The sequence below is a fragment of the Mastigoproctus giganteus genome, chromosome 11 (genome assembly GCF_048544385.1).
Source record: "Mastigoproctus giganteus isolate SK-2022 chromosome 11, ASM4854438v1, whole genome shotgun sequence".
Lineage (NCBI taxonomy): Eukaryota > Metazoa > Arthropoda > Arachnida > Uropygi > Thelyphonidae > Mastigoproctus > Mastigoproctus giganteus.
In genome coordinates this window covers 27,858,444-27,878,164 of record NC_143585.1, presented here as the reverse complement: position 1 = coordinate 27,878,164, position 19,721 = coordinate 27,858,444, and the positions used below count along the sequence as shown (strand labels likewise).

At 38.5% G+C, this 19,721-nt stretch overlaps 1 protein-coding gene across 1 annotated transcript in view; it reads left to right on the top strand.

The window, feature by feature from the left end:
- mTerf3 (mitochondrial transcription termination factor 3) overlaps window positions 1-19,721 on the top strand; it is a 114,317-nt gene that overhangs the window by 56,905 nt on the left and 37,691 nt on the right. The window contains exon 4 of the mRNA XM_090385541.1: window positions 7,407-7,497. Coding sequence (XP_090241667.1) covers window positions 7,407-7,497 — 91 coding nt within the window. The remainder of the gene's footprint in view (window positions 1-7,406; window positions 7,498-19,721) is intronic.

Sequence of the window (19,721 nt, the reverse complement as noted above, 5' to 3'; positions counted from 1 at the left end):
TCTGTATTTATAAATGATATTGATGATGGTATATCAAGCTTAATGTCCAAGTTTGCAGACGATACAAAGGTTGGCAGGGTTGTCAAGGACACTACTGACACTATGCTGCTGCAACAGGATCTGGAAAGGTTGAGCAGATAGGCTGAGAGGTGGCAAATGAAGTTTAACATTGACAAATGTAAAGTACTACACATGGGAAACAGCAACCCCAGAGCAACGTATCAACTCTGTGGTACTACACTGACAGTGGTAGAGAATGAAAGGGACTTGGGGGTGGTTGTGCAGGCAGATATGAAGTTCTCTGAGCAGTGCAGATGGGCTACAAGAGTAGCTCATGGAGTATTGTCAATGATATAAAGGAATTTTTCCAGCAGGGATAAGGAGGTGATTATTCCATTGTATAAGGCAATGGTCAGGCCACACCTAGAGTACTGTATACAGGTCTGCAGGCCTCATTTCAAGAAGGATGTAGAGCTGCTGGAACGCGTACAGAGAAGGGCAACAAGATTAGTGAATGGAACAAAGGGGTGCTCTTACGAAGAAAGGCTTAAGTTTTGCAAATTACAGTGTCTGGAGACTAGGCACCAGCAAGGTGATCTGATAGAGGTGTATAAAGCCTTGAATAGTTTAAGCATGCTCAATGCTGATGGGATTCTTCCTCTAGCTCAGAAAAATCACCTGAGAGGGCATAAATTCAAATTGAGGAAAGACATTTAGGATAGACGTTCGGAAATTTGCCTTTAGCCAGCGGGTGGTTCGTTGGTGGAACAGACTTCCATCCCTTGTGGTGGAGGTTGATAGCCTAAATAAGTTTAAGGCTCAGCTGGACAGGTATTTTGAACGAACAGAGGGGTGAAGTGGAAGCGGGTTTTTTTTTTTTTTTTTGGCTGATGCTGCATAAGTTTGCTTTCTTGCATCAAATGCCTCTACTAATGCTAATGCTAATTACTAATGATCTAGCACAGATTATTCATTTACCTACAAAAATACCGGACAATCCTAATCATACAGCCAATACGCTTGATCTTTTTCTCACAAACAACCCTTCTAAGTACACGGTCGAAGTGAGAGGTCCTTTAGGCACTTCAGATCCCAACTTGGTGATTGTCTCTTCTCCAATGGAACCTTTATCTCATGGCTACTCCCAACCTCGTGTTGTTTGGCATTACAAGAATGCAAAATGGGGTAACCTGTGAGACTTTTCCTTGGTCGGATTACTGTTTCAAAACTTCTGATGTCAACGTTTGCTCAGATCATGTCAGTGAAATTATTCTTGCAGGAATGGAATCCTTTATCCCACACTCCACTTTAAAATCTCGTCCTTTATCTAAACCTTGGTTTTCCAATAAATGTTCTAACGCTGTTCAAGAGAAGAATGTTGCATATCATAATTGCTTGTTTCTAATTCTTCAGTTTCATTTTCTGCCTACACCAAACCTCGCAACAATTGTAAAGCAGTTATTAATCAGTCAAAACTAGAGTTTGAACAGGCTAAGAGTAGAAAACTTGCTTCTAGCCGAGCATTCTGGTCTCTTCCCAAAGCTATTGGCCACAACTTTTGCCCATCTCTGCTCCCAACCTCTGTCCAAACCAGATGGTTCTGTTGTCACTTCAGCCAAGGATAAAGCTGACCTGCTAGCATCCCATTTTTCTTCCAGCTCATGTATTAATGATCTTGGTAAAACACCTCTCACCATTCCCAACACGCTCCATTCAATGCCTCCTGTGGTCTTCCGTCAAAAGGATATCAGAAGGATTTTGATTAATCTTGATGCTAAGAAAGCTCCAGGTCCTGATGGTATTTCTCCACTTGTTCTCAAAACCTGTGCTCCTGAACTTACTCCTATTCTTTGCCGCTTTTTTCACTTTCTTATTCTAAAGGTGTTTTTCCTTCTGCTTGGAAATTTGCTCATATCCAGCCAGTTCCTAAAAAGGGTGACAAATCCCTCCCATTCAATTATCGTCCCATTGCAGTTACTTCTACTCTTTCTAAAGTAATGGAGAAATCAATTAACCGCCAACTCTTAAACTACCTAGAAACCTTCCGTCTGATCAATGATCGCCAGTATGGATTCCGTCGGTGGTGATTCACTGGCGATATTCTGGCTTATGTTACCCATTTATGGACAAATTCAATGGAAAGGTTCGGTGAAACACAAGTAGTTGCTCTTGACATCTCAAAGGCTTTCGATCGTGTCTGCCTTAAAGGTCTTCTAAACAAGCATCCATCTTATGGTTTGCCAACTGTTTTTAGTAATTGGTTATCCAGTTTTCTCTCTGATCGCTCACTGAGGGTGATGGTAGATGGCTCTCTGTCTTCTAACTTCTCCACTAATGCCGGTGTCCCCCAAGGTTCAGTTCTTTCCCCCACTCTTTTCCTCTTGTATATCAATGACCTTCTTCCATTGACTGGAAATCCTATCCATAGTTTTGCCGATGATAGCACATTGCATTCAACTTTCCATTTTGATAAACCTTGTCCTGCTCAATCAGCTTCAACTTCTCGAAAATCTGCTACCAATTCCTTAAATGCCGATCTTCAGGATCTCCAGTGGGGCAAAGACAACTTAGTTGATTTCAACCCTTCTAAAACTCAGTCTTGTCTTATATTTAGTATTTAGTATTACTATTAGTATTAGTAACGGCCGTATGGTGCAAGAAAGCCTATGGCTTATGCTGCACCAGCCAAAAAAAAAAAATCCGAACAAAACAATGATAAAAACAAAAATTAAATAAATAAATAAATAATAATAATTAATAAATAAATAAAAATAATAAAATGAAATAAAAAATAAATAAAGAGGAATTTAATCCTATCATCCTATGCGCTTCCCTTACCCGAAAGTACTATCCAGATGACCTTTGAATTTCCCCAAACTGTCGGCCTCTACCACCCACGAAGGCAACTTATTCCAGTAATTTATAACTCGCTGGCTAAAATAAAACTTCCTGCAGTCCAATCTAAACATTTCCCCCCGTAACTTGAATTTATGTCTCCTAGTTCTAGCATCATTTATAATCTTGAAAATTTTGTCCTCATTCATTTTACTGATGCCTCTCAGAGCCTTAAACACCTCAATCAAATCTCCTCTAAGGTGTCTAGTTTCCAAACTCTGCAACCCACATATTCGAAGTCTTTCTTCATAAGGACGCCCTTTTGCCGATCTCACCAGGCGAGTTACCCTTCTTTGCACCCTTTCAAGAAGCTCGATGTCTTTCTTTAGGTGCAGTCTCCATACTTGAACACAGTATTCCAAGTGTGGTCTAACATAGGCCTTATATAATGGGATTATCACGTCCCTATCTCTACTTGCAAAAGTTCGATAGATCATCGATAGGACACCATGGGCCTTTCTTGCAACCTGTTTACAATGCTCAGAGAATTTCATGTCTGACCGTATCGTAACACCCAAGTCCCTTTCCTCCAGTACTGGGTTTAGTTGAACTCCACCAAGTGAATAAGTTATTTTGGGATTACTGTTTCCCAGGTGTAATACCTTACACTTTGTTGGATTAAAGCACAGCTGCCATTTTTCTGACCATTCCTGAAGTCTATCTAGGTCTCTCTGAAGAAGCTCAGCTTGACAGTGATCATTAACTACTCTACCAATTTTAACATCATCTGCAAATTTAGACATCACGCACTCTATCCCTTCATCAATGTCGTTTATGAAAATTAAAAACAACAGTGGTCCTAATACTGATCCTTGGGGAACCCCACTTCTTACATCAACCCAATCTGAGGAATAGCCATTTATCACAACCCTCTGCCTCCTGCCCTGAAGCCATCCTTCTATCCATCTAAGGATTTTCCCAGTGATTCCAACCTGTTCCAACTTATAAAGCAACCGCTCATGTGGGACTGAGTCAAAAGCTTTGCTGAAATCTAAATAAACAATGTCGAAATTATTCCCTAAATCCAGCTCGTGAGTGACCCTTTCGAAATAGCGAACCAGATTTGTTAAACATGATTTTCCCTTTACAAAACCATGCTGAGTATCCTTGAGAATTTCAATTCGATCCAAATGATCCTGAATTCCACCCTTGATCATTGCCTCCATGATTTTCCCTACTACTGAAGTCAGACTGACAGGTCGATAATTTCCCACTTCACTTTTAGAGCCACCCTTATGTATGGGAGATACATTTGCACTTTTCCAATCCAAGGGAATCTCCCCAGAGTCCAGTGATGCTCGCATAACCAGCCTCAGTGGTTCAATGCACTCGCTTGCCGCCTCTCTCAAGATTATAGGGTATATTCCATCAACTCCAGGAGCCTTACTGGTCTGTAGGCTTGACAGTTTTTTCATTAAATAATCTTGCGAAATTTCAATATCATTAATTACATATTTTTTAACTTCGCTCCCACAATTTCCCATTGCCACAAAAGGCTTTTCATTTGTTAAATATCGATGCAAAATAACTGTTGAGTTCATCTGCAACGGCAGCTGGTGTATTTATTACTATCCCCTTTCCCTTACGTAAAGGTCCGATCTGGTTTGTCCTGCTCTTCTTGGCATTTATATATGTGAAGAATTCTTTATCCCCCCTCTTTGCTCTGTTTGCTAGTGATTTCTCATAAACTGCCTTTGCCTGTCGAACCTTTTCTGTGGCTCTATTACACATCACCTTGTAGCTGTTATAGGCTTCAGTACTTTTTATTGCTCTGTAACCTTTCCATGCCACCTTTTTCTGCTCAAGTAATGTGGCAACTTCACTATTCATCCAACTTGGAACCCTTCTCGTGGAGTATTTTTTTAATGGTATATACGCATTCAAGGCATCTGTGATTAATGTTTTAAAAGCGTACCACAGTTCAATTGTATTCATTCTCTGCGCGATATCTACCCAGTTAATAGAGGCCAAGTCTCGCAAAAAGGATTCTTCTGCTCCTATGCTTATCTTTAGCGACACTCCGATTTCTAGGCAGAATGATATATCTCTTTTGGGGATTACCCTGACTTCTAATCTCTCTTGGCACAACCACATTACAAATATTGCTTCCTCTGCATCTAAAAAACTTGGTTTTCTCTTTTGCTCTCGGCGTTACTTTTCTTCCAAACAGCTGCTCACTCTGTATAAATCGCAAATCTGCCTTGCCATGGAATATTGTTCCCACATCTGGGGGTGGTACCCCCAAAACCTCTCTCAGGCTTCTTGATTCCATTCAGAAGAGGGCAGTTAGGTTAATTAATGATTCATCTCTAACAGAGTCTCTCCACTCGCTGTCTCATAGACGTACTGTTTCTGCTGCATGCCTCTTCTACAGATACTTCCGTGGGCACTGTTCTTCTGAACTGGCTTCTATAATTCCCGCTCTCTCTTTCAAAACAGTCCAAACATGTGCCGCCACCAGCCAACATCCATTTACTGTCCAACTTCAAACCCACAGAACCAACTTTTCATCTTCCTCATTTATTCATTCAACTGCCGTTTGCTGGAACAGCCTTCCTTCATATGTATTTCCTGAAAATTACAGTCTACAGAAGTTCAAGTCCAATGTCAACAAATATCTTCTTTCTTCTTCTCAACCTCCAACCCAAGCACGGTACTAAGTACTATAGGTTCTAATACCTCTCGTGTTTGGGGTTCACATAAAAAAAAAAAAAAAAAAAATCTAAGTCATTATATGTATTTAGTTAAAAGTACAATTTAATTGACAATGAAGTTTAACAAAATTAGTAGATTTTGCTGATTAATTGACAATATTATATTATGTACTATACTAACTGTATCTAGTTCGGGATATAACGTATCGTATAACAATGGCGCAAGTTACGAACAGTAAATCTACGGACACTTAAGTATTAATTAACTTCCAAATCTCACTGTCTCAATTCAGAAAAAACTAACGATCCTGACTAGGTCTATAAGCTACTTATAGAAAATAATTTGATGTATCAATTGGTCAATAAAGCGGCTAGATATGACTAAAAAATTCTCGTTCAGCGGAGCTGCAACTTGTAACACGTGGATATGATACCCTTACTGATACTTTTATGCAATTGCAAGGCCGAGTAAAGAATAAATACATCAGATTAATCAGAAAATCACAAAATAATGCTATACTACTAAATTTAAATCAAATGTTTTAGAAAAACAATAATTTCAAATCAATAAATAAGAAAATCCACTTAGCGGCTTTGAACACGTCTGGCTCCCACTAGCTTTGTCAGCAGACTCAGAATATCAGTTTGTACCCAAAGGGGAGAAAATTTGTCAAAAGGGGTTTTTTGATAAACACCCTGTTTGTCAAAAACCACCGTGTTATTCACATCTTGATCTGGATGAAACCTTTTGGGCCTTGGTGATAATTTTGAAGACTATTTGTTGGTGCCATTTGTTTTCAAGTAGTGCGATAACAAGGCAACCTGTTAGTAATATGAAAAGAATTTTTCAGGTTACCTTTTGTTCATTGAAATTTATATAAGAAGAAAACACTTAAAATCCATACGATTGCTAAGCATTGTATGGAGCTACCATTATCTTTTGTGATTTTATTTTTAAATAGACCTAACATACCACCAGTCTGAATGAAATCCATTTTGAGATTGATAGAAATGCCCCTATAATTTAGTGTCATGTTACATGCCATATTTCTGACACAGCTGTCTAGTTTCACACAGTGTTCATACAGAATACACGTGCTACATGTTGAATGTCACATGGAATTTTGAATGCCACATGCCCTTAGTTTACTGCAGTTGCTTTTTTGATGCCCTCAACCTTTGTTTGCATGCTGTTAAAGATTTTTTTTTTTTCAAATTTTCATTCTTGTTAACAGCTTGCTGTTATAACATATCCTATATAAATGTATTATTAACAACATAATAATATTGCCATTGTTAATGAAATTTATTGATTCTGTGTTGAACACACGCTCAAAATACTAATTGCTGAATTAATGAAAAAAGCGATGAACAATGTTGAATTTAAAAAAGAAGTGTGTGAATGCACCATAAATGGAAAACACTGACTTGTGAATAGTAGTCTTTCTACCATCAAAGCTTCGATACACTGCTAGAGGGAAATAATTAAATATGAAATAAATGCCACTTGCACTGGAAACAATTTCTATGAGGTAAACAAACTGCATCTTGAATGATTCCTAAACTTTAATCTCTGTCATCTGTTTCCCTAAACTAAAACTCAAGCAGGTATCCCTATTCATTCCTTCTTGAAACCTTAAAAAAAAAAAAAAAAGTGATATAAAAAAAACATTTCAAATGCAAGCACTACAGGTGTTAAAACAATAGGCTTGATTGTGGGACTGGAAGAAAGAGTGCTAAAAGTAGGACAGTGCTATAAGAAGAGTGGTATAATGAGAATTTACTGTATATACATTTTTTATACGGTATTTTTAGCAGAAATACTATTTTTATTTTTATATATGTTTTTTTTTTCAGAAAACTACATTTTTTGTGACACAAAAAATGGGATTTTCAAAAGATGAAGCAAAAGTTTTGTTCCTTTGTAAACCGAAAATCTGGTTATTAAGTAAGTAACTTATAATATTAATTTTTGTTTTACTTAAATGATATACAGGTTGAACCAGAAAAAAATTCCCAGTTCAGCTGATTGTCTTTTGTGTATCAGATGCAAGTCATGTACTGATCTGAAACTAAAATGTGGTGCTTTGCTATATAATGTAATTGAATCACTAAAGAAGGGAGTAGATGCCCTAGAGACAAATAAAATTTGAACATTAGGGATTCGATTATCTGGCAACCTATTATACACTCTAGATTCAACCTTTGGGAAAGAAAGGTCATGTGCAGACTACTCTGATTCAAAAGGGTATAGTTTTATTGGAGGTGGGGGTTCTATTGTTAGGCAAATGGGTAACATTTATTTTGTAATAAGGGTAGGTGAGTTAGAGCTATGCTCTGTCTGCGAGAAGCTTAAATTGCATATGCACTTAAAATTTGTTAGATAAATATAGAACCATATTGAAAAAATGATTCAGGTTAGGTCAGAACATAGATGTTTCAACAGGTATTGCCCAATCAAGTTAGGAGAGAAACTGCGCTGAGAACTTTGTAGATTAATTCAAGGCTTGAAGGACTCCACAAGACATTTGGAGAGAAATTTTTATCAGCATGGCCTGCACTTATTTGTCTTATTCATCATGGCCTACGCTTATTGTTACATGTCTACGAAATAGGAGGGAACCTATTTTGTGGAGATGGAAAGAAGGATCTTTGCCAATATCATTGAAGAGGTCTTAAGAGTTTTGGTAAACATCTAGTGGGAGGGATGTAAAGCATATATGCATTTTACTGATAATATGGGTCAAAGTAACACTTGTGTACATCACAAGAGGTTTCGTATAAGGCCTCATAAGCAGTGGCATAACTAGAGTGAGGCAGGTGGGGCATGTGCTCTGAGCACCAAATTTGGGGGTGCCATTTTTATGATTAAAAAATGCAAAAATTCCAATTCTGTGTGCGTGCCGAATTTTCAAGGGGCACCACTTTTTTTATTTGTCTTGGGTGCCATCAACCCTAGTTATACCTCTGCCCATAAGCCAAAGAGCCTTATATTCAAAAGAAATATCAAAAGGCTCTTTGATTTTTGCATACAGTCCTTGAAATACTGCCAGGGAAGAGCAATGTTTTAAACAAATAGGAAACTAATTTAAGCACAGTGAAAAGTATGTTAGGGTAGTAAGAATGCAAGAAACCTTAGTCTAAACTGTGCATTCAGCAATGTCAGGAGTGTACCAATAAAATGGGTGAAGTCAAACTACTAGTTAGGACAACCAGTGCTGACATAATAGAACTTTCAGAAATTTGGTGGCACTAAGAAATAAGGAGTGATGAGTTTCATTACAGACTTGTACTTTCATCTTAAATGCTGTGTTGTAAGCAATGAAATGACTAAGCACAATTTTGACAAGCTGTGCAAATACATTTAGATTTAAATTATTGAATATTCTGCTTAAGACATGTGGCAATAAAATTCCCAGACTGATGCAATACAAAGAACAAAGTGGAGCTCAAAAATGTTTATATTTTTATTGAAAGTGATTGCCACCTGATTGAATGTACTTATTACACCATTCTAAAAGTTTCTGAAAATAGTCAGTGAAGGCATTCCAAAAAGATGTTCAATTCAACAGTTACATTTTTCTTTATGTTCTAAACATCTTGAAATCTCTTTCCTTTGAGGGCAGTTTTCATCTTAGGAAATAGGAAGAAGTCCACAGGTTCTAGATTGGGAGAGTAGGGTGGATGATTGATCTGCATCATAAATGCCCTCACAACAAGTGCAGAATCGGCATGGTGGAACTGTCATACAACAAGAACCAGCTGTCTTTCTCTCAAAATTGTGGCCTCACCTGGGAAATGTGCTTCAGTTGTCTTTGAAGCATCTGTACATAGAATTCAGCACTGACTCTCTCTCCTCTTAAGGTTCATTGTGAATAACACCCTCTTTGTCAAAAAACACGATCAGCATTCTCTTGATCCTATACTTCTGTAAACAAAACTTTTCGGGCACCTTTGTGATGATTTTAAAGTCCACTGCATGCTTTGATGCTTCGTCTCTGGGTCGTACTGAAACACTCATCTTCAATGAAAATACACTCAAGGAAATTAGGATTGTCTTGACAAGTCTGGATGAAGTCTTCACATGACGTCATTGCTTCTGCTCATCCATGAGGCTGTGCAGCACAAATTTTGCACAGACCGTCATTTTCCTTCATGCAGAATCTGAAAAATCATTTCCTTCTTCATATCCAACTCATCAGATTTTGCAACTCTGTCCTCATTTCGAGAGATTGACGGATGCCCAGTTCTTAGATCATCACGAACATCCTCGCGTCCGTCTTTGAATCACTCATACCGTTCAAACACAGTGGTATGACTTAACATTCCATCACCATAAACTGTTTGTAACATCATGTGTTTCTGTTGCAAATTTTCCAGTTTAAAGCAAAATTTGATATTCATTCGGTGCTCCATTTCAAAATCATGACACGGAATGCTAACTACACTAACAAAACTGGTTGTTACTTGCAACCTACTGGAAAAGTTCTGTACCACCATCTGTTTGGGGAAGTTTTTAACTACAAAATACCACTTCCATTTAATTTTAAATTCATTGAACATGACCACAACACCACCAAGTCAGAAACTTTATTGCTACAACTCATATAATCTCATTGTAATGATTGAAGACCACCTTGTATTCATTTTAAACATGATACCACTGTGACATCCTGTTTCAAGATTTACTAGTCTCCCATCAGATAATGGGTAGTCTTTACTAGTCTCAGTTGCCATGCGGTGTAAAATAAGTTAATACTTCATTACGACCTGCTATCTGAGCAGAGCTTATAAATAGATTATTTATAGTAGTCTCTCATCAAAAACAGGCTGTCATTGCTGCCTTTTGCATTTTAAAAAGTAAAACAGAATAACCTTTATCCATTGTATATTAAGACTGTACTAGCCATTACCTCAAAATACATGCAAAAAGCTAGCCCTCAGTTTACTGATCTGTTTCATAGGACATATAACTTTTGCATTATTAATATGATCAAAGTCTTAGCTTATTGTAATAGATTACTTTACATGTATTTCAGATTTGTCCACCTTAAAGAAAAGGTTCAGCTTACTCCACTCTACATTACAGATACCTAAGGAAAGCATTATTCAGTTTCCTGGATGTCTTTTAATAAATGCCAGAGATGTAAGACAGCGTCATCTATATTTGGAGAAAGTTGGAAAGGCACAATATAGTGATGCCTCTCCAGGTTACATTTCCCTGAAGGATCTCACTTTTGGCAGTGACTCTGACTTTTGTAATAAAGTGACGAAGACACCTGTTAGCCACTTCAGGGAGTTTTTAAAATCAGTTCGTTAACTGCATATCCAGCATACTTAAGGTGTTTCCCCCTTCCCAAAATTCACAGAGTTTAAAAGATCGAGAAAGTTTTTGAAAGATATTAAATATCTGGAAATTGAAAAAAGTAAATCTGGCAAATAAAGAAAAATAAACATCTTTCCGAAATGTGCTTGTGAAGAATATGCCTGTTTTCTGGAAACTACATGAAAATATTAAGATGAATGCCAAATAAGTCTTTGATCTAGTTATTGAAAAAATACTTGCTAGCAACTCACACAATCCTTAATATATAGTGCAGTGCACTTCAAATTGCAACAGTGTGAATTGTTATTTTTATATTCTGTGATAACAGCTCCTCCTGTTCATTACCATTCAAATTGCAGCACTGTAAATTTTGTATAGTCCCAGCACAAGTTAAATAACATCATATATCAGTCTTTCCTAGGCTTGTAATTCTTCCTTTACAAGAGTGCCTGATGCAGAATCAAAGTTACTTTTAATAAATTCAGTATTATATGCTTGTTACTGCCCATGTTTTTGCTATAAGCAAAAGAAAATTTAGTTTCCCAAAATTAAAGAAAGATACTCTTTTTTTAATTTTGGGAAACATATCAAACCTAATATGCAATGTGTATTCTTGCTCAGTATATATCATTTGGTTATGCATTAATTTGGGGCACTGTAGCGATGTATTATATGGGGGGGAGCATTTGAAAAGTTTGTGGTCTGAGTATGAAAGGGTAGTGGAACAGTGCTAAAAATTTCATGCAGTTTCAATAACATATTTCTTTAATTACAGGTCCTGAAGTCAAAAAATTTGTGTGAATGAGGAAAGATAAACAAAATCAGTCACTGTGCATTCATCCAATATTTGGGATAAAAGGCACTAATGCTAAAAGCATTTAATGGGGATATGGTTACAATGTTGGGGGTCAGGATGCCCCTTTCTATCCTGTGGTTAAGAAGTGGGCAGCAGAATTTAAACAAGGGAAGGAGAGCCTGTAAGATGATCCACACTGTGGAAGACATGCACCGTTGATCACTTCAAAAGTTGACAGTGTGCATGATCTGATCAAAAGTGACAGTTTGGTACATTTCCAAACATGTGTACCACATTAATAACAGGTTCTAGCTATGAAAAAAAAATGTGTCAACACAACAGGTCCCAAAGTTGCTGAGAGTAGATCAAAAACACAAGAGTTGTCCGATCAAGTGAATATTTCCATTGTTTTAAACCAGATCTAGCAAATTTTCTTGCAAGGTTTGTGACCATGGATGAGGTGTGGGTCCATCACTTTCAGCCAGAGAAAATGGAGCAGTCCATACAGTAGAAACACAGCTCTTCTCTCTCTCCTCCAAAGAAATCAAAGACAATTCCTTTTGCTGGTTTGGTGATGGCATTGGTTTCAGGAATGTTAATAGAGTGTTGCCAGGGCATATTATGCAGACCTTGTGAGGCATTTGCATGAAAACAACAAAGACAAATGCCAGGAAAAACTCAGGAAAGGAGCCTTGTTCCGCCTGGGTAATGTGCCTGCTTGCAAGTCTGTCATTATCATGACTGCGCTGCATGAGTGCAACTTGGAAATCTTGGACAATTCCTATATTCATCACTCAAATTTTTCACCTATTTTGTAATTTGAAAAAATACCTGGCTGGCATCCATTTTCCCACCAACAGTGATGTCATTGTTGTAGTGGATGCAAAACTTTCTTGTTTTAATTTTCTTCACAGCTGAAAGCTGTGAAGAAAATTAAAACAAGAAAGTTTTGCATTGTAACATCAGCAGGCAAAAGTGTATTGACTCCAAAGGGATGTATTGTCGAAAAGTAATTGTGTTACAAGACTCCTCAAATAAACCTTTCATGCTCAGGCCACAAACTTTTCACATGTCACTCATACATTATCACAGCTATAGAATGCTTAATTTAAGAATATTTTTGTATATGCAGTGAAAAATCTAAATGAACAAGAAACAGTAATTTTAATGAACAAACACACTGTGCTGTGCTGTACTGTTTTGTCATAATTTAACTACCTAAACAATACATTTAAAGTAAACCCTATATAGGGTGTTTCAAAAATGGTCAATAATTTAAAGGTGAAAAGTACAAACTAAAATAAGAAAAAAAGTCCCAGTGAACATCGGGCCACAAATGAACTGTTTTCGAGATAATGCACATTTTCTGTTAAGATCTGCCACTTGATTCGATCATGGCGTCTATGCTTCCCCATGAAGTAAGTCGCGTGACAGTGAATAAACTTCAGCAACTTTGTTTTTCACAATTATCTCTCTAAGAAAAAAAATGCGATTAAAGAAGAAGGCTGCCCCACACGAGAGATTCAAATATGTCAGCTGGGAATAAGTAATAATAAGAAATATATTTGCAGTTTTAATACTGAATGGTACCAAAGGAAAAGTTGGCTTTGTGGTTGTGAAGTTAGAAATGCATTGTTTTGTTTTCCATGTTTACTGTTCGGAGGTGACTTAACATAGACAAAAAGTGGCTTTACAAACATAAGCAGAATGAAAGAAAAAACTCTAAAACATGAGAGTTCGAAGAAACGTATTGATAATGTGATTTCACTGTCGCTTTTAGGAAGCGTAAGTGTTAAAGAACAGCTTAGTGAGGCATACAGACTTTCGATCTGCAGACATAAGAGAAAAGTTACCAAGATTCGTGAGGTATTATCTAAATAAAAGACTGCATTAAATTTTGTGGACAGTTTGAAATTCCTTTACGTGAACATGACGAAAAAGACGATTCTAAAAATCCAGGAGTATTCTGAGGATTAATAAATTTTGCTTGTACATTAGATTCCAATTTAAAGAACCATTTAGAAAGTAATGCAGCATTTAAAGGCATTTCAAAAACAATTCAGAATGATATTCTTGACTGTTTGCTTCAAATATTGCCGGGATGAAATAAAAAGAGAAATTAAAGAAACTTCATTCGTAGCTGTCATGGCTGATGACACAACGGATATATCAGAACATATACAAATTGTTATTATTAGCCATATGGTGCAAGGAAGCCTGAAGCTTGTGCTGCATCAGTCAAAAATAAAAAAAAATCCCTCGGTTACCCTGATAGAGAGAGAGACAAAAGTAGAAAGGAATCGCCAAGAAACAGAAGAATGATGACATCCAGCTCAGGACCCTGGGTGTGCCCAGCCCATACTCACCAGATGTGAGCCCCTGAGATATGAACTGAATGTAAACATTTTTGAGCATTTCTGGGGTTTTTCCCAATCCGGAAAACCAAACGGCAGACAAAATATCGAAGTGCATTCTAGATCAGTTAGACATATTCCTCGAAGGAAATTCTCAAAAACTGATTGCTCAGACATTTCATGGCGCAATTGCGATTAAAGGCAAGAAAGAGGGAGTTCGGACTAAAATAAAAGAAGTGTACAAAAATGCAAATTTTATTCATTGTTATGCACACCAACTGATGAGAAATGCAGCAAGTAGTATCCGAGATTAAGAATATATCTATTTCGAAACTCATGTCGATACCACCATTTTTCTCGAGATCTCCACAGCGTCTCTCTCTGTTCTCAGAAAGCATATGGACTGCCCTGTTGCCCGACCTTCTCCTACTAGATGAAACTTCAATATACGCACTGTGGACAGCGTTTATGAAAATTTTGAATCCTTAAAAAAGTGCATGGAGGAACTAGAAGCGACAGCAAAAGCAGATAAGACAATTTCAGAAGCAACTGGAATTTTGCACATCTTGAGTAATGGAAAATTCGAGTTCTGGTTAAACGTTTTCCATCAAATAATGCTTCACGTGGAAGTTATATATAATCAAATGCAATCTCTCGAGAAATTGAGGCAGTTAAAATAGATGGATATATAGGAAACTAAGAATGCCATTCTAAAAATCAGGAATTCAGTGTACTGTGAAAATCCTTCAAAAACACTCATGATTGAAGCAAAGGAAGTATGTGACTATATAAGTGTTGACATAAGAGAGATATTCTTTTACAAAACCATTAATTGCTGCTAAATTGTTTAACAAGGAGAACTTTGCTATTTTTCGTATGAAAATGCCCATGGAAGAGGTACGGGAGACTACTGAGGCATATTCCATGATTGAAAGAGAAAAACTCCTTATGGAATTACAAGTTTTCTATAGCAGACATAATCTACACAATTATCGCAAATTAACTGACTTGCTGAAATTTATCTCAGAAAATAATCTAGCTGAAATTCTTGGTGAACTTACAAAACTCATAAAAGTTCTTTTGACCATTCCGATGACTACTTCAGAACCCGAACGCTGCCATTCGACATTAAAAAGCATAAAAACATTTTTAAAGAGCACTACGAATCAGGAAGGGCTAAATGCTTGGTGAACAGGGCACCAAACTTGAATGAAAAAGTTATTAATCTATTTTCAACAAATAACCGAATAATGGATTTTGTTTTTAAATAAAAGTTCAAGTCTGTTAAACACTCTAGTAAATGTCTAGTTAATGTTTTGTAGTATTTTTAACTTGCTTATTATTATTACTGTCTACATGTCTTATAACCAAGACAATTTAATGTAACTTTAAGACGCAGCACCGCCAAACATCAGAGTCAAGAGCCGCCACTGACCAGCACTAAATAAATTTTACACTGAGCAGTAATTCATCTGCATGTAATTGTCAGCCAATCCTTGTCTTTGTAGCCTACTTTCTGTTGTGACGTCAGAAAATTCTACCATTCCAAAATTTTCTTCCTAGAATTTACAAGAAATACATGTGAAAGAAGGTTATCCAGAAAACTGAAGTTGAATGATTAAATGCAGTGAATTTGAAGTTCGACAGGAAAAGGCTGCTGACTGGTTGCGGCACGTATTCGGGGTGGTTTTGAAGAGAGGGAGAGGAATGATTATAGGAGCCAATTCAGAAGAACAGTGCCCATGGAAGTATCTAAAAAAAAGGCAAACAACAAGAACAGAACGTTCATGAGAAAGAGAGTAAGAGATGGGCTAATAATTAATCTAACAGCCCTCTTTTAAATGGAGCCTAGAATCCTGAGAGCGTTTCTAGGGATATCACTCCAGATGTGAGAACGATATTCCATGACAGGATGGATTTGTGATTTGTACAGAGTGAGCAGCTGTATAGAAGAAGAGTGAGGGTGAAAGAGAAAATCCAGTTTTCTAGATGAGGAAGCAATATTTATGTGTGCTTATAGCAAGTGAGAAATTGGAAGTTGGGACAATCCTAATAATAAAGGAATGCCATCTTCCGCAGATCTCTGAATCTCATCGAAGAGAAAAACAGGAGAAAAATCCTTTTTGTGAGATAAAAGAGAGATATAAGCTTTAGAAGGACTAAAATTAAGTCATTATTATTAAATCATTATTATTTTTGCTCTTATATTATTTCTCCCTGATTGGGCGATTCCACCCCGTGACGGGTACTGCTACCAAGTACACAGGGTGGTTGTAATGTCTAGTGTTACTGTTGGCCAAGGAACTGTGACTATCCTAGAGGCGTTCAGGATTGCGACTTTCTGGAGTTCCCTGTAGGTGTTCTCTGGGAGACCTATTGCTGCTAGGCTACTAGGTAGGGTCTTTGGCACCATACCGGTGGTCGACACGATAATCGGGATGGTGGTTACTTCTTGCATATGCCACATCTTGACCTCGTCTCAGGTTTGTATACTTCCTAATTTTTTCCTCATGGGTTTTCTGAACATTGCTAGTGTTGGGCACCGCTATGTCAATCAGGTAGGTAGCTTTTTCCATCTTGTCTACAAATATGTCCGGTCTGTTGTGCGGGATGGTCTTATTCGTTATTATGGCGCGGTCACAGTACAGGTTGGGGTCTCTAGTACTGCCTGGGGTTCGTACTTGTAGTATAGTAGACTTTCTTTGGTCAACTTGTATTTCCTCGCTAGTTTCTGATGTATTTTCCTGGCTACCTGGTCCTGTCTATGAGTGTACTCAGTGATCACCTTGCACCCCCCTGTGATATGGTGGATCGTTTCTGAGGCTAGGTGGCATCGTCAACATGTGTCATCTGACATTCCGGGCTCCTTTTCGATGTATTTCCTGTAGTTCCTGGTGTTGATTACCTGCTCTTGGAGGGCCAGCATGAAACTTTCAGTCTCGAGGAAGAGTGTTCTGCTTGTGAGCCATGCATTGGAAGCAATGTTATCGATGTGATCTTGATGGAGGTCATTGTAGTGTCTTCTTTGTCCACCTTTCTAGCTTTGTTTCTTATGCCGTCTGGGCAGGAGGTTACTCCTCGCTTAGGTTGAGTGGGGGTATACCACTTATCTATCTTCCTTTTGGCCTGGTGGAGTGGTGCTGTGTTGTTCTCGAAGTAATCCTTCAGGTTAACTATCGCTGTTTTATGTTGGTCTATCAGGCCCCTTCCTCCCTCTTTCCGAGCTATTGTTAGTGTCTCCACTGCTGACTTCGGGTGGTGTTGAAGGCTCTTGGTCATCATCGTCCTTGGCTTTCGCATGATATCCTTTTGCTCCGTGTTAGTCCAATCTATGACCTCAGAGGAATATGTTAATAGTTGCGCTGCATAAGTGTTTATGGCTTTAACTGTGTTCCCTCTGTTCAATTTTGCTTTCATCAAACTTCTGAGTCTCTGATGATATTTTAGGTCAGGCAATTCTTTATTTCCTTGTGCTCTAACTGCTGAGCCTGCATCATCCCTAGATATTTGTAGGTCTCTTAATAATAATAATAATTATTATTATTATTATTTCTCGCTGATTGTGGGTTCTACCTCGTGACGGGTATTGCTACCAAGTACACAGTGTGGTTGTTGCTGTGTCTGGTGTTACTGTTGGTCGAGGAACTCTCTGACTATCCTACAGGTGTTCATAATTGCGACTTCTGGAGTTCCTTGTAGGTGATCGCTGGGAGACCTATTGCTAATAGGCTGTTATGCAGGGGTCTTTGGCACCATACCTGAGGTTCACGCGATGAGCGAGATGGTCGTAACTTTTTGCGTATGCCACATCTCTGATCTCCTGTCTAAAGTTCTTATACTTCCTGATTTTTTCCCCTGGGTTTTCTTCAGGTTGCCAGTTTTGGGAACCTATGTCAATCAGATAGGTAGCCTTTCCCTTCTTGTCTACAAGGATTATGTCCCATCTGTTGTGCGGAATTGTCTTATCCGTTATTATGGCGCTGTCCCAGTACAGCTTGTGGGTTGGGGTCTCTAGTACTGCCTGGGGTTTGTACTTGTAGTACGGTACACTTTCTTCGATCAACTAGTATTTTCTTTCTAGCTTCTGATGTATTTTCCTGGCTACCTGGTCGTGTCTATGAGTGTACTCATCCTGGTTGATCACCTTGCACCCTGCAGTTGTGTTGGATCGTTTCTGAGGCCAGGTGGCATCGTCGACATGTGGCATCGGACATCCGGGCTCCCTCCTTGGCGATATATTTTCTTTAGTTTCTGGTGTTGATTACCTGGTCTTGGATGGCGAGCATGAATCCTTCAGTCTTGGGAAGAGCGTCCGGCTCGTGATCCATGCATTGGAAGCAATTTTTTTTGTATGTGTGATCTTGATGGAGGTCATTGTAGTGTCTGCTCTGCCCATTTTTCTAGCTTCGTTTGTGCCTCCTGGTTGTGAGGGGACTCCTCGCATTGGTTCTGTTGGGTATACCGCTTGTCTGTCTTCTTCATGGCCTGCTGCAGCGCTGCTTTGTGTTTCTGAAAGTAATCCTTCAGATTAGCAATCGCTGTTTTCTGCTGTTCTATCAGGCTCCTTCTTTCCGACCAATTGTCAGGCTGACTTCGGGTGGTGTTATTAATATTATTATTATAAGCCATATGTGACAAGAAAGCCTGAGGTTTATGCTGCACCAGCCAAAAAAAAAAAAATTCCCGCATTACCCTGAGAGAGAGAGAGAGAAGAGAGGTAGAAGGGAATCACCAAGAAAGCAAGAAAGAATGATGATATCCAGCTCAGGACCCTGGGTTTGCCAAGCCCATACTCACCAGATGTGAACCCCTGGGGATGAATTGACGGCTCTTGGTCATCATTGTCCTTGTCTTTCTCATGATATCCTCCCACTTGGTGTTACTCCAATCTATGACCCCGAAGGAGTATGTTAGCACTGGGACTGCATAGGTGTTTATGGCCTTAAATGTGTTCCTTCGGTTCAGCTTTGGCTTCACCCGGCTTCTGAGTCTCTGATGGTATTTTTCGGTCAGGCAGGTCTTAATTTCCTTGTGCTGTAACTGCTGAGTCTGCACCATCCCCAGGTATTTGTAGGCTTCTCCCTCTGGCATGGTTTCGATCTCTTTACCAGTCTGCAGCTGGTAGTTTCGGTTAACTAATTTTACCTGGTGCAATCCGTCTTGCATTTGTTTAGACCAAATTCTATCCTAATATCATTGCTGAATTCTTTGGTGATCTGCAGTAGTTGCTAGAGTTGCTTCTCGGTTCCCGCGTAGAGCTTGATTTCGTCCATGTATATCAGGTGGGTGAGAGTGTACAGGTTCTTCCTTCTTTGAGGTTATTTCCTTACTTGCTGCTGTTGCGCATGGTGGACAGCAGAAGTGCTGGAAAGAACCACAGTGTGCTCAGGGCATATCCCTAAAAGATTCCCCTCCAGATGGAGATTGGCTTCGTGGTGATGTTCTCGACCTTAATGGTGGCACTCCATTTCGCCATCGTTTCTCCTAGGAAGGTTGTCAGTATCGAATTGACTTTGTAGATGTTCAGCGCCTCTATTAGCCAGTGTACATTTGTCAATGTTAAACTTCAGTTGCCACTTCTTAGCTTATATCTCCAACTTTTCTAGAGTCTGTTGCGTTAGCACACTCTCATTACTGTGATTAACAACTCTACCAACCTTTGTATCATCTTCAAACTTCGACACTAAGCTTGATAT